At 31.5% G+C, this 15,134-nt stretch overlaps 2 protein-coding genes across 2 annotated transcripts; both read right to left on the reverse strand.

Moving 5' to 3' along the window:
• Positions 1–1,328: 1,328 nt before the first annotated feature.
• On the reverse strand, positions 1,329–3,007 carry LOC124372548. Its single transcript, XM_046830947.1, has 2 exons — positions 2,846–3,007; positions 1,329–1,964 (listed from the first exon to the last, which is right to left on the reverse strand). Exons 1-2 carry the CDS (start codon positions 2,914–2,916, stop codon positions 1,691–1,693), a joined length of 345 nt encoding a protein of 114 aa, XP_046686903.1. The 5' UTR covers positions 2,917–3,007; the 3' UTR covers positions 1,329–1,690.
• A 581-nt stretch (positions 3,008–3,588) lies between these two features.
• On the reverse strand, positions 3,589–5,315 carry LOC124372549. The gene is made up of 3 exons (XM_046830948.1): positions 5,112–5,315; positions 4,210–4,353; positions 3,589–3,690 (listed from the first exon to the last, which is right to left on the reverse strand). The coding sequence occupies exons 1-3, from the start codon at positions 5,175–5,177 to the stop codon at positions 3,589–3,591; spliced, it is 312 nt and encodes a 103-aa protein (XP_046686904.1). The 5' UTR covers positions 5,178–5,315.
• Between the last annotated feature and the right edge of the window lie 9,819 nt (positions 5,316–15,134).

Below are 15,134 nucleotides of genomic sequence, written 5' to 3' on the forward strand. Positions count from 1 at the left end.
CTAAAACTAAAAAGGATAACGATTATTTTTCTCACCTTATTGATTTAAACGAGTATAAGCATTTTTAATACGAAAATGTCTATTCTTGTATCGTGAAATTTAACTTAATTTTCTTTTTAATACAAAACTGAACAAAGTAATAAACATCTAAATGAAATGTTAAATTTAACCTAACAGTGATGAAGTAGTATTTCTGAGGTTACAGTAACTTAGTGTTTACACATTTGGTGTATACAAACGTTTTGATGACACAATAAAATCAAGTTTTTTCAAAACGACGGGGAAAACTTTCTGGGTACCTATTTCTTACAAATAAATCTAAATCACATGTCACTGCATTACGAATTCACTAAATTAATATTTTTTTACCCTGATAATATATACTGAAATGTATTTCTATTCCCCAGGAACGGAAGGTAATGACACTTGGGAACAGCAATAAAAACAGTCATAAAAACTCCTCAAGCTACGGTTTTTAATTACTGCCCCGCTATTGCTCGTAAAACAAATATTTACTATTTTATTTCTTTCCATATTTTAAGTATGTTCATATTAAGGCATTGTGTTTTAGACACATTTATTTAATATACAGTCATATTTACTAGAGTAAAGCATATTTAATATGATTAGTTTTGTGCATAAAATCATTAGATCTATATACAGGCAAAGTTATCATCAAAATTTCATTACAGTCTGAATTCATTGTAGACTGTTATATGTATTTGTTGTTGTTTTTTTTTTTACTGAAGTAGACCTTTTGGAAAAGTTAAACTGTAGCACCAGAAATACCATAGACCGGGTAAACTACAACGGCTATAGATGTACATTTCTGGCCCAAAATATACTTATATCCGCGCACGTGTAGCCTATATATTCTTTATCGAGGCATCAACGCGGATCAATTTTCCGTTTCAAAATAACATAGAGTTTCCATTATGTATAACGTCATGAGTATGTTAATTGAAAAGCTAATAACTTCATCTTTAGCATCTGCCAAATCTCAATGCTGACCTGAGTTGTTTGAATAGTTTAATTGCTAATCAAGTAGTTTCCAAAAAACACTGGCCTTCATACGAAAGTCTAGAATAAATCACAAGAAATTTATCGCTGACTATCACCCAACACAAAAATGTTTAGAATGTCCTTTAAGAAGATATTCCCACGATGACCCTTGTTTGCTATAAGCTATTGCGTGCGAAGCCGCAGCTAACATTGTTTGTATAGAATAAGGTTTTATATATTGAAGAAAATAGTGGTAATTATCACTCCTAAGAATTAAAACTGTAGCAGGCATTTATTAAATAAAAAAATGAAGTAATGTGTGATATTAGACATCTAGTGTTTAATCAACAAACGCTTTTATAATGACTGTAAACATGTCATACATCAGTTGTAAGACAAGACGTCTCCCCCTCCCCCTGCCCTGTCTGTTCTGCTATTTCCTTGTACAAAACATTTTCTGTAAATTCCTGAGATTGAATGATCTCTGGTCCTGATGTGGCAATCTTCTCCTCGTTATCTCCCTTGAGTTTCATTATTCCTCCTTCTTGTACTTCTCCCTCTCCATATCCCTTTTGTTTCTCTGTTACTGCATCAGTGACAACATCAGGACAAGGTTTTATCAATATTAGGATCTCTCGGTACTACATTTTCTTCTTTATTAGTCAGAATCTCACATAACGATTTTCTATCACCTATAGTGTCTTGCTACATCAGTAGATATCTCGTCTGGTTTACGTTCGCCGAGTACATCAAATAACTCCTCACTCTCTCTTTTTTCTTCAGGACTGTCACAATGTCTCCTCTCCCTTCCTCCCAACATGTTAGTGTTCTGCTCCGCGAATAAACTTGACAGTTGCGTGTTCTCGGCCACCAGGAGCGCCACTTTCTCCTCGTACCTTGCTCGCAGATCGTTGAACATCTCCATTTGACAATGGTACTGTGCCTTAATGTCTTCATTCAACCTGTGACCAATAACATTCATGTAACTGTTTATTTACTCTTATATACTTATGGTTTATGTGTCTTAAAACGTTTATTATAGTATAAAACATTAATGTGTATACCTGAAAACGAGTACATATTAGAGGGTCAACATTTTTATTGAAGTACTCCCTCTGGAATATCTGCAAATGTTAGTCTAACTAATGCAGAATGAGTGTCTAAAATCGAGTGAAGAGTAGACGTCAGTTTAAACAAACAGGGGAAATCTTAAACAGCCAGAGGAAAACAATTCTGAGAAATGAAGCACTTTAATGTTTTACATATAAATAGCTTAAACATTACATGGACTCTATTTTTATTTGTATACAGGTCACGCATACTTTCATTGTTTGAGTGGTTTTTAAATACAACCATTTCCTTTCATCTTTTATTTATTCTAAGAATATAACCTACTGCCAATTGTTTTTAGACTGAACGGCTTAAAATCAATATATCATCCAGGAGAAAATTAATGAAGTAAATTCCGATTAGCTTACAGCTTGAGCGTCACTACAAAATACTGGAAGCAACAGATCAGGTCTCCCCGAGGAAAATGGACCATCCTAGCCTAAAGCACCATAGATTCCAAATTTCGTTATGATCATATAATATTATTTAATTCCAGTGCGTCAATTATAGTTAAGGCAGTACTGTGGCCCAAAAGACTTTATTACTAGTAGAATAATAAAAATTTAAAATACTATAATTCAAAAGAAATCACTGTTGAATTCACAATATTGCGTCAGTGCAAAATGAAGAGCGCTTATTAATTTTAGCTCAAAAAGGCAAAGTATAATATTCTATATTCATTACACAACCAATTGGTAATAACTATTTTTTACTTACAATTTAGAATACCTACCTTGCAGACTCAGACAAAGTATTAAGAATGTTTTGTTGCTTAATTTTTTCCAAATGAATTCTTTCCTCCATAATTTTGTATATTTTTACAGAGTTGTTCGACTTCAGTGTTTCTCAAAGCCAACAGGTCCTTCGTGACAGCTACTAGATTCTTCAGCGAGGTGCACTGCAATTCGATTGTTCACTAACGATAAATGTAAATATTTAGATTTTAATTAAAACTTAATTCACCAAATCACTGAAATATTGTAGTAATAAGTATGACTCCCTGTGCTGTCTTACTGGGAAATAAGGTTGAGGACAGATGAAAAACTTATTTGAGAACGAAACAGTATCTCAATTACCTTCAGTTTTGATTATGAATGTCAGTGAAAAATTGAATAGTATTTGATTTTCGGTTTTTCAAATTTGAAGGCAAATCAAAATTAAACGCTATCACTCCTAATTAGAGCCCATTGCTACAAAAGTCCGAAATTTTGAAATGTAATTCTATTTAATTTTATATATTCCTTCACTGACAATTAAAACTATGGCCATGTTTGCTCCTCATTTGTTATTTGAGACATTGTAGATAACATCTTCATAGAATTTAACTTATTCAACAGTCATGAATTCAAATGAAATTATAAATTCACTTACTTAAATGACTTTTTAACGAGATATTTGTTATTTAAATTGGGCATGTGTCTTATGTTTTCAACAGGTATCCTGACTCGAATGTTATAATTAAATAGTTTACAATAACTAAGATATGTACGACTTAACTACCTGTAGAGTAAGTACTGTTTCGTTGTTCCTCCAAATTTTTTGCAAAGAGAACTTTTTCTCTAGCAGCAATAAAACCACCTGCAAGATAAGTACCTATTGTAAGAAAAACATATATTGGGAAATATATTCAACGAAAGATAAATCAATCGTTATAGAACTACCAATAAACTATATTTGACTCCATTTTTAAGCCAAGGATTTGTTAAAAACCAGCTTATTAAATGTTTAAATACAGATAATATTTTACTAAAATACGAATAAGAATTTCGTAAATAAAAATATTGCGTTTTAAATATCAATAAATATTAATATTCAATAAATGCAATAGTTCGTAAAATATTAAACTTGGTAGGACTTTATCGTGGAAAAAAATTCATTTTCTACCAAAATAATAATGAAACCCTTGCGTATTTGCTATGATTGTATTCACTTATGTGACTAAAGTGTCGACAACTGTTGTACCCATGTAATTGGATTGTCTTTTGCGTACTCGTCCCCTTGATAACAAAATGGATCAATTATAGTGAAAAAAGCATTCAATTATATTGATTAGTTTGGGCCAATTATAGTGATAACAGTTATGAGATGACACAATACCTTTCTAACCAAACAGTGAAGACGAGAGACATGTTCCCGTAAGTCCTTTTCAGTTCGATGATGAACGTCAAATCTCAGCAATTCCTTTAACATGGTCTTAGCATAGGTTGTATCTTTGGTGCCGTTATTTTGGAATGTATCTGGCTACAAAAAATAAGAATTAAAGATATTAATAATTAAGTATCTAAAATAGACGAATAGACGAGGCAAAGAATCGACTGAGATTTGTTACGACCCGGCAGTAAGTAAATAAGTATCTAAAAATCATTCTGTATTGACATTTAAGAAGGTAAAAGAACTGTACTATACATGACATATTTGATTGAGTATCTAAACAGTGTGCGTTTGTCAACAGAGGACACCGGGGTTTACATGAAATATCATAAAATTAGTTGTTTATTTCAATATTGGATCATTTTAAAATCACTTGCAAAAATAATAAATAAAAGAACAACACGTCATTGCAGGTTGGTGGCTTTTTTACAAATACATTGTGTCAACGGCTTCAATAATGATTTTGTGTGACACGAGAAAAATTATGGGTTAGAACTCATCTTCGTAGAACATAAACAACTGGGCATCCAAAAATTTTAGTTTACAGACTTTCAAGAACGAACAAACACAGACTAACATAATATTGAACCTGAATTCTTGGTGAAACAGATTCTGACCACCCAAGCCACTTAGACCGCAACACTCAAACACTGCGTAGGTTAAATCATGACCCTCCACATACACATGAAACAAGCTATTCAAATTCTTCCTTGCTCAGATTTATACATATATCTGCTGCAATACTAGATAGTAGAGTATATCTTAGTCATAAGGCATATCTTAGTCATAAAGCATATCTTAGTTATAAAGCATATCTTAGATATAAAAAATAAGTTCTAAATACGTACATTTGGAATATTCCCTTGTGAAGCGTCTTCCGGAATTTGATTTTGATTTTTATCTGTAATCTCCATTATATTATGTACCAGTAATCAAAATGTACTTAATATAGGCCTAATTAATGAGACAGTTAATTGATCTACTAGAATTTGTTACTAACTATAAATCGTTTACTTAACTTGTAATTTAGAAAAAAAACATGTTTACGTTTGGTTACATTAGCTCTGTTTGCGAGAAAACATATGTTTATCTGAACTGAAAACACCTGATCTGTACAAAAAATTTAGTAACTTTTACTGGTAAAGTCGACTCATTGAAACGTAAACTTTTCATTGAAATTGCCTAAGTCCTTTTAGTTCCTACTTTAATGTAATCTTAAAATTGTTTTCTTCGTACTTTTGTTTACTCTAGTAGTTAACAAAATTTTTTCTTTTAGATTTATTTGCTCGTATGTACCATCTCTATGCTACACGTACGTTTTTTTATTAAAATAACACTGATAAACATGAAATGGACGCAGCTTGGATCTCATATGTATTAGATCGGAACTCACTGTATTTTCTAGTTTTTTTTTTGTAAAATATTGTGTCGATTTGAAACCGGACATAGCGTAAATATGCATATTTTTACTAGCTGTTACTCCCGGCTTTGTACGCGGTTTCGTAGGTTTTACAACTGTATGAGCGCTTCTGGTTCAAGGGAATTTATTTCCGACGCCAATGTTAAGATTGCTTTGTTGCCACGATCAAGAAAATACGTCAAAAAGTTTATATTTACGGTCTTTTTAATTTACTAAGATCTTAGTATTTTTTTGTTGCGTATATGATTTTGCTTCTTTCCCGATGATAAAAATAAATATATAGTTAAGTTACACAGCTCTTAAAAGCCTAGTTTCGTCAAAAGACACCTAATTTGTGTTTCATAATAGTGTTTAAATGTTTGGTAAAAGTTATACTACACTGCTTTGTCTTAATTAATATTTCACACCTTTAAGACCAATGACCAAGATGGCATTTTTCGCGACTTTAAAGGCCAGTGCGGAGTAGCCCAGAGGGACTTTCGAAACAAGAATTGGCTTGTATTCATCCCTGGGACTGTAAAAATGTCCAATTAAAGTTTCATTACAATCGATAGAATAGTTTGAGTGAAAGCAAAATAAATAAACAAAGGGACTTTCGCACTTATATTGTTGTTAGGAAATTTGAGATTATAGTTGAAAACTGAATAAAGTTGGTGTTTATTCGGACAAACCACATTATTGTCAGTTCGAAGACCATCATATGAATTAGGATGAAACCAACGTGAACATTTAGAACTTAATTTCTTTAAAAGGAAATTAATAGAGGCTTCATAGATCATATTCGATCATACGATAAGTGAACTATCAGTCAAAATTAGGCCGTTTTAATTACCAATTCTTAAAAATGAGTTAACAATGAAACATAAATTATCAAACAGATCACTGATTTGTAGCACTAAAATGCGGAGTAACAATACGATTTTGAGTTCATCTACAATAAACTAATAATATGAAAAACCCACTTTCGTTTCATTTTGTTGTCACCACGTTACCCTGCGTTAATGTAAAGACCTTATAAAGCTTGATATTCTGGCGCTGTTAAAAGTATTGAACTGTCACGAGACTATAAAGTTACCTTGTCTTCTACTAAGTCCGAGAAATTGATTCAGATAAATTTAATTCATAAGGTTAGGTTCAATTACATGAAGTTATTTCCTCTAATGTTGTATTTTTATGTAAAACCAACAAAATTATTGAAATAATGAAGTTTATTAAGAGTATATGAAAGCTGGATGAATCTAGTTTACATAGAGCAAAATTATAGAACAATTTTGGTCACATAATGGCCTGAAGGAGTTTTATTTTTCCTTTGAAGTATTTCAGTTAACAACAATAGCAGCCGTACAGTTTAAAGTAATAAAAGAACTTTCTGAACCTACAACTGAGCACCTGAGTCTGACCTGAGGCGTCAGCTGCTGCACCAACAATCAGAAAGTGGGGCTACAACTGTTTGTGTAGTTTGTGGTGGATTATTGAATCTAAGTCCAGTGTAATTAAGTGGTTATGACTGATTTAATGTTTTATTTTCAAATTATTAACAGCTCAGAGATTTCCGGTATAGGGCAAAACTAACTTTATGTATTCACTGTATGCACCGTATGAGTTGTAATAAGGCGAGCATATTATATGCCAATTTACTAAACATTTTTGAGAAAATAGGGCTTTGTAGGAAACGTAAATTTTTAATTGAATGGACATACAAAACCAGAATATTTTTCTTGTCGTGTACGTTTCGTGTTCATCTAAGAACCATCGTGTATGGATGTATCGTGTGGTAAGATATCTCTAGAAAGAAATCATTCAAAGACTGTAAATGTTTGCTTGATATTTCATTTCCATCAAAATTAGTAAGGCGTAATTTTTGTATAATTTTTTCTCTACGAAATCACTGGCTGTTCATCTGTCCTCAAGACTTTTTCGAAAATGAAATTATCTAAAAATTTAGAATTTTGCATGCAACTTCGGCGAAGCCTGGTACGCGCCGCGTGGTGTGGCGTACTCCTATTTTTGTTTATTGTATACTATTTTATGAATGGTAAAAATAACTTTACGGATTTAAAAAAACCCTTACATATATTGATTGACTATTGATACATTATATATTTATAAGAACTCATCGTCTGTACTTGAAGAAATATTGAACCCAAAGACCATTAAAACAGCACGACCGAGAGGAGGTAACACAAATCTTGTCAAAGAACTGGTGAGGTTATGTCAGACTATTAAAAGGTAAAGGCTTAACGACAATCTGCTAAAGCTATGTCAGAGGACAAAGAGAACAGCTGCTGCTAATGAAGGTTCATGTGACCGCAACATAACACGCAACGTGCGGTTGTCATGTATTGTTTGTAACACTATGATACATCACTTGTGGTATAGATAATTAAACCCTTCCATCAAAGCTACAAAGGTAAACATAATATGATTTCGCTTTATATATGTGATATGTATTTGTGTCGAATAGTCATGTTGAAACTGGTAGCTATGTGGTCGAGGTCACGATTAATTATTTAGGATTTGTAGAATGAAACACTATACCATAGTAAATATGTACTTTATTATGGGTTTCCATTCACTAACACAACAATGCGATCCAATACATGAATGATCTTTAACGCAATTTTATTTTATCCTGCAGATGCTCCAGTCAACACGTTAGGGCGAGTCTCGTTTTTACAACTCAATGAAAATTGAAGGAATAATAATTTTAAACTTTTGTAATGGCATTACGCATCTCGTGCAAGTTTCTAAATACACTCAGATACTATTAGATCGATTAATTTAGCCAAATCCGCATAGTGAAACAAAAACTATATTAACCGTAAGGTGTGCAAAAATTTAAAATATATTTATTATTATGTTATTTACAAAGTTAAATCATATAACAGAAAACCATAAACAAACTACCTATTTGAGCAAGTAGGAGATGCAACTAGACACTCTTATACATACTGTATGATTTTATTTCAAAATAGTTTTAAACATCAATTAATAATAAAAGTACATAAACGCATTACACTTTCTCACATTTCAAATTTACTGTCCATAGTTTATATACATCACTAGAAAACATTACTATGCTTGGCGATGCAACGAAATTGAGAATTTTATAACCTAATTTTAAATAAAAATTATTTAAAAAAAATTTTATGTATATTTTAATAAAAATTACTTATACATAATCCCTTTTGTTGCAGAATTTATTTAAAAAAATAAACTGTTTTCATTGACTACAAAAGGAGAAGATTAATAATTTTAAATCAGTCAATATTTTAAACAATTTTAAATTTTAAAACCATAAATATAATTTTTAGATTAGTAATACTCGATTAAACTTTTTTAAAACCAAATAGATCTAAATATTCCACTCAAAAACGTGACCAAATTGATTGTTAAATAAATCATCAAACATATGTTTATATAAACTATATCAAGATTACAAACTCCAGTATTCTTTATAAAATGTCTTATTTTTATGTATAATTACCACAATATCCACTGATCACTATACTCCAGCGCTACTCTTTCAGCTATAACAACTGAACAGTAGAGCTGGAAGATTTCATGTTTTCTAATAAATGGTTTGTATATTAACTAGTCTAGATAACTAAGTATCGTTTCCGAAGTGTAGTTTGAGCTAAATTGTATATATGTAATTATTATTATAATTATTGTTTTTTTACTGAGTGCTTGTCTTAGTGGTAGTTATATTGACTTTTACACAAAAACTACATATTTCTGACTTACGTGTGTCAAAACACGTTTTTGTGCTCTGTTTAATTTGCGTACGAAATGATTTTAGACATTTTAGTTAGTTAAGTAAGCCTAACCATCCGAGGAAGAGATTACATTGCAGATCTTGAATACTGATTTCTCGTATCACTAAATTATGGCAAATTACCGAAGGATTCTGTAATCCTCTATGCTACACATGATGTTTAGATATTTGGTATATATTGTAAGGATTTATCACCAATATTTTGTTTCAAGAAAAAATATCAATCTTAAAAACTACTTGTTTTAACAATTCCATGTTCAAGTTTGTCGCTTAAAGTGACATTTGTGATCCTGCTGCCACTAATTGTTAATGTTCAGTATAAATATGTTGTTGAAAATATATTTCAAGAATCTACTTGGGTTTTTGCGCGTTAGTCAGGATGTATAGATCATATCAAGCCGTTATGATCAAAGGTGTTATTATTTTCAATGTTAATATACATTTCCTATAAAATATATAAAATTTCCTATATATTATTTACTATTAAGAGTGTGATATATATGCCGGTCAGTCCAGAGTTGTATATTTGTCCATACATGCCATAATAAATATTAAATGATTGAGTTAAAATAAAAAATATTATAAAGTATTGGACTACTATATTATTACAACAATATATCATTTTGTATAAAGAACTTCTTTATGTTGGGAAGCAGAAAAGACACTATTTACATGTTCTCTTGTTTGTTGATATCTCATTTTCCTGCAATCTCTGAAGAAAGAAAATATTGTTTGCTTGACTTTTTCGTGAAGGGAATCACTTTTCATGCCACATGGGAAAAGGTGTGATGGTTCAGTTAAATTTTTTATAATAATTTCGAAACGCATTCCATCGTATAACATACTAATAAAAACTATAAAATATAAATGTTAAGCATGTTTAAGAATTATTTAAATACTAGCGGACCCGGCGCGCTTCGCTGCGCATTTCAATAATCTTTTGCAAAATTAATATCTTTACTGCTTGATAATTTGAAAATAGATTTTTATCAATTTCATAATTATTATTATGTATTCTATACCTTTCATCTTTACAATGAATCAAGTCGTGGAACTATGTACCAATGACAGATTTTAATAATTGTGTGTGTATGTGTGTGTGTGTGTGTGTGTGTGTGTGTGTGTGTGTGTGTGTGTGCGCGCGTGCGTGCGTGCGTGCGTGCGTGCGTGCGTCTCCCTAAAAATATGCCTATGTTACTTCCAGCAAATAATTTTATTATTTTTATTTAAATTTTTGTTAACTTATTTTATTAAAACTTTTTTCTAGTTCTAAATGTATGCCTATGTTACTCCCAGGAAGGTTTAGAATCACTGTATAAAATTTCACGATGTTTCGTGCATTGGTTCCAGAGTTATAACGGAACATACAAACAAACATTCGCATTTTATATATATATATATATATATACTAGCTGTTTCCCGCGGCTTCGCACGCTTTTCGTAAGTTTTGCCCGCGTATGAGCATTTCTGGTTGAAGTAAATTATATTTCCAACCCCGATGTAGATTTTACCTTGATGTCACGATCAAGAAAATATGTCAAAAATGTATTGTACATGCATAATGTATTTTATTACAAAGTGGTCTACCACTCAACCTTTAAGTTCAACCAAAAATTTAGTTTAGACAATTATACATCATAACTTAGCGCCTTCAAATAGTGTTTCACTGTTTAATATACGTATATATCTCGTAATTGCAGGTTATAATGTGCAGGGCGCTTTGAAAACTTTTCTTAATTTTATTCGTTTATATTCACGACATAAGCGAATAATTCAGATAATAACTATCCTATCTTCTAAGTTAGACTAAATTACGGATACATGTGAAATTTGATTGAAATTGGTTCAGTCGTTTTGGAGTTTATTGGCAACATACATCGTGACTCAAGATTTTTATATATATAAGATATATATATATATATAGATTTTCCTGAATTAAAACTTTCAGATAACAAGTTATTCCACATTATTTATTAGGCCACATGTTTAATATTATTTTTAATAACATACTTTTTGTTCTTACCATGGTAACAACTTCTCTTCAGTTCATGTTCCTTATAGGAAATATTTTCCTTATATTTATATTATTTATAACTAGCAGTTACCCGCCGTTTCGTACGCAATTCTCCAAATTGAATGACGTAGTCTTCTTAGTGAGAGTATTTATGATGTAATATGGTCGAAGCCTTAGATGTTCTTTAAACAGAAGTAGAAATATATCAGGTAAATATTATTTTCAGTATCAGTGGCTGAGAGACTAAATACCTGTATGTTAAACGTAATTACCAATTGTAAGTAATGCGCTTTTAGGTTTATGCATTTCTGGTTTGATAAATTACATTTACGGACAGTTGATTCTTCCTGCCCTCTGCCTTGATACAAAATATTACATATAAATTTCGGACTATTTAATCAATAAAAAACGCCAACTTTCGGCTCTTTTAGCTTTAATTTTGGTCTGATTACATTTTAAGTATTATAGTAGAGATGGCTTTTTAAACCCGATGAAAGAAAATATACCTTCTTACCTAAGACTGAAAAGTTACTGCGTTCAATATGTATCAATTCCTGCCGTTTAAATTCGCATACGGCCTAATTTATTTAAAGTTCCACAGTTGAGCTTATATTGTTTGCACCAAGAAATTAATATATGTAGGTTTCGAGAACCTGCTTAGATTTTAAAGTAACTATCTCTGGTACACGATGTTTATTTTGATTTTTATCCCCGCTCAGAGAAGATACAATAGGTAAACTTCAATAGACTTTTGAAATAAAAAAATCTCTGCTTTCGGCACTTGTGCTTTCGGTATAGGGGGAAGATTGGAAAATCCTTGAAACCAAGCAAAACATTTCAAAGTACACGATTATATAAATGTTACGTGACAGAAGTCTAATTGTTTAGTCCGGGAAAGAATAGCTAGTTGAGGCATGTTAGTATTCTAAAATTCGAGTTTCTTCTTAAGTGACATTAATGTCACGTAGTATCGCATTGTCAAGGAAACCAACCGGTTTTGAGTACTGCAAGTGCAAAGACTCATAGCTTTGTTTATAATATAATTTTTTTATCCAAATCGGTTTAGTCGTTATCGATATATGGCTTAGCAACATTAGCGATTCATGTTTATTTATTAGATTATTTATATAATATAATTTCTCTAATATCACTGGATTATTCTAAACTTTTTGTCTGAATATACTGTGATATTTTGTTTGCAAAAATGCATTACTATAGTTTCAATAATAACGTAGTCGATTGGGTGAAGTCTTATTTAAATTATTGGATTCACCACGCTCGCAGTGAAATATCTAGACAGTTGCTAAGGAAAAGAGGTGTTCTGCAAGGCCTGAGACGAACTCTGTACAACTTTTTCACATCTATTTTCAGTGTTCTAAAAAGGTTTGCACTGCTCATTTATATGCAGATATTTCCCAACCGTATATATCTTATGAGTGTTTGCAAATGGAAACAGCCATTCATCAGCTGAATTTAGACTGATTGAATCGTCGAAAGGTCTGTTATCAATGGACTGACTCAATGTTGGTAAGTGAATGGTTCTACACACAGAACCCAATAGTAGAAGTATGCAGGGTGGAGAGAATTTGATAGCCTGTGAAAAGATAAAGAATCTCTTGATATTTCTCTGAATGATGTTAGATAGCAACTAGACCTTCACTGACTTTATCACCCACTCTAACCAAAGTGTCAGGGCCCCTATTGATTCAATACTCTATTTTAATAGATACTCAACTTCAGCTTAGGCAATCATTGCCCTGCCGTCCTGAAAATGTCAATATCACCTTAAGTAGTGACACTGATTAAATAAAAATACTCGAGAAAGTTTTTCATTTGCAATCTTGAACGATTCGCTTATGAATATATCGGGAAGCGTTTAAATATACTGACTACAGCGGTCATATGCAGGATACTTATTAGCTGCATATTCCACTAGTATTTTTCGCCTTAATACCTAAAAGAAGGATTTATGTAACGAGAGGTTTCAAAAATGAGATGATCATCCACTGTGACAAGTGAAAAAGGAAGAATAAATTCAGGCTCGTTTGCTATATTGTGCGTGTAATATTTTCATTAAAATTGGCACCAATTTCCTCTTATTCGAAAACATCACTAAACATTTATTAATACCATAAAGTTTTAAACCCTTTTATTTTGTATGAGGTACACAATTTATATTTACAAATACTGTTTTAAATACAGATAGGAGCGAGAAAATGGTTCGTCAACTGAACCTTATATGTGAATAAAACAAAGTTTTTAAATTTGTTCAGATTAAATTGTAAGGTTATTTAAACATTGATACGCTGTCCACTGTGTAAAAAGGAGTGTTTATGAAACAATAGAAATAAATCAAATGAGATGAAAGTAGCTCAGAAACCCATTATCATTCTTCAATTCATCCGCAAACTCATTAGAGTATCCATGAAAATTAATCGCCTCATTATCCTCTATAAATCCAATCTCTTGATCCAACTGCAGATAGGCAGAGTTAGTTATTGTTGAAAACAAATTAACGTCATTAAAAGGTTTTTTAGCGTGCGTTTGACTGTCAGCATTGCAATAATAGTCTATTTCAGTAATAATTCTTCATTTTTGTTGAAAACAAAACGTGCCACTGAGAGATTGGTAAAATTTTATTTTTGTCTGTCTGTCCACAAGATGGATCCCGAGCGAATTGACCTATATACTTAAACCACCATGAAGCTCCATTTCTGAATGGGCATCATCGAGTTCACTAATTGTATATTTTGCTCACTATATTGGATTTAGCTGTAAGTTCGGGAAGATTTTATGTTGGCAAACATGATTGGAGCTAGAAAGTTTTATAATAAATTAATGTTTAATTGATTGAGTTTTATCATTTAACATTTTATCGTGTGATACATTATAATGCATGTAGCCCAATAAAATGAGCAATAGATATGCAATTTTGCATGCAACATCGTGAAGGTTGTTTCACGGTTCATGATGTGACGTACAAGTATCAAAATCCATTTCTGGCGTATTAATACATGTGAATGATGGTATCAGAATAAGTGATACACACAATTCAAAGTTATCAATTTCATACACCATGAGGAGGTTTAAGTAGTATTAGCTTTGTTTTATTTCAACAAGTCTTAAAGTACAAAATCTATTCTGGTTGTTGAGAAGGATAAATAAAGTGCGTTAAGAATTTTAAAACTCTATAAATATTTATATATAATAACAATAATGTGGCAATAGTTATTTAAGAACTCATCATTTTCTAACTCAACAAATACTATGACTTTGTATTGGCAAAGATCCTCTAAATTAAAGTCCTTAAAATAATTAGATCCAAGTTTTCCTTTCGTTTCAAGATTGGTATCAAACTGTCAAAAAATCTTATAACCTAATATTAAACATGCACGTAAACATTTAGTATTAAAATGTGTGGCAATGAACTCGCATAAGACAAAACTTGAACAGAATACTCTTTACATCATGAAACAAATAATTTAACATTCCAGCCTGCAGAGAATAAAGCGAAACGATAACACAGCACTGAACCAAGACCACTATACACACATGCTGCACACAGCTGGTCAGTGGAGGAGGGGGGTTAAGGGTTGAAGTTAAACGGACTGTCCATGTCATAAACTGTCGAGGCATTGCTTATCTACTTCTTAAGAGGC

The sequence above is a fragment of the Homalodisca vitripennis genome, unplaced genomic scaffold (genome assembly GCF_021130785.1).
Source record: "Homalodisca vitripennis isolate AUS2020 unplaced genomic scaffold, UT_GWSS_2.1 ScUCBcl_3457;HRSCAF=9002, whole genome shotgun sequence".
Lineage (NCBI taxonomy): Eukaryota > Metazoa > Arthropoda > Insecta > Hemiptera > Cicadellidae > Homalodisca > Homalodisca vitripennis.

Bases quoted from the DNA above. Each gene is read 5' to 3' on its own strand.
- LOC124372548 (XM_046830947.1), bottom strand. From the start codon at position 2,916: ATGGAGGAAAGAATTCATTTGGAAAAAATTAAGCAACAAAACATTCTT. The intron at 1,965-2,845 runs GTAGGTATTCTA...TATTGGTCACAG, and splicing joins ACTTTGTCTGAGTCTGCAAG to GTTGAATGAAGACATTAAGG.
- LOC124372549 (XM_046830948.1), bottom strand. From the start codon at position 5,177: ATGGAGATTACAGATAAAAATCAAAATCAAATTCCGGAAGACGCTTCA. The intron at 4,354-5,111 runs GTACGTATTTAG...TATTTTTTGTAG, and splicing joins CACAAGGGAATATTCCAAAT to CCAGATACATTCCAAAATAA. The intron at 3,691-4,209 runs GTATTGTGTCAT...CTTATCTTGCAG, and splicing joins TTCACTGTTTGGTTAGAAAG to GTGGTTTTATTGCTGCTAGA.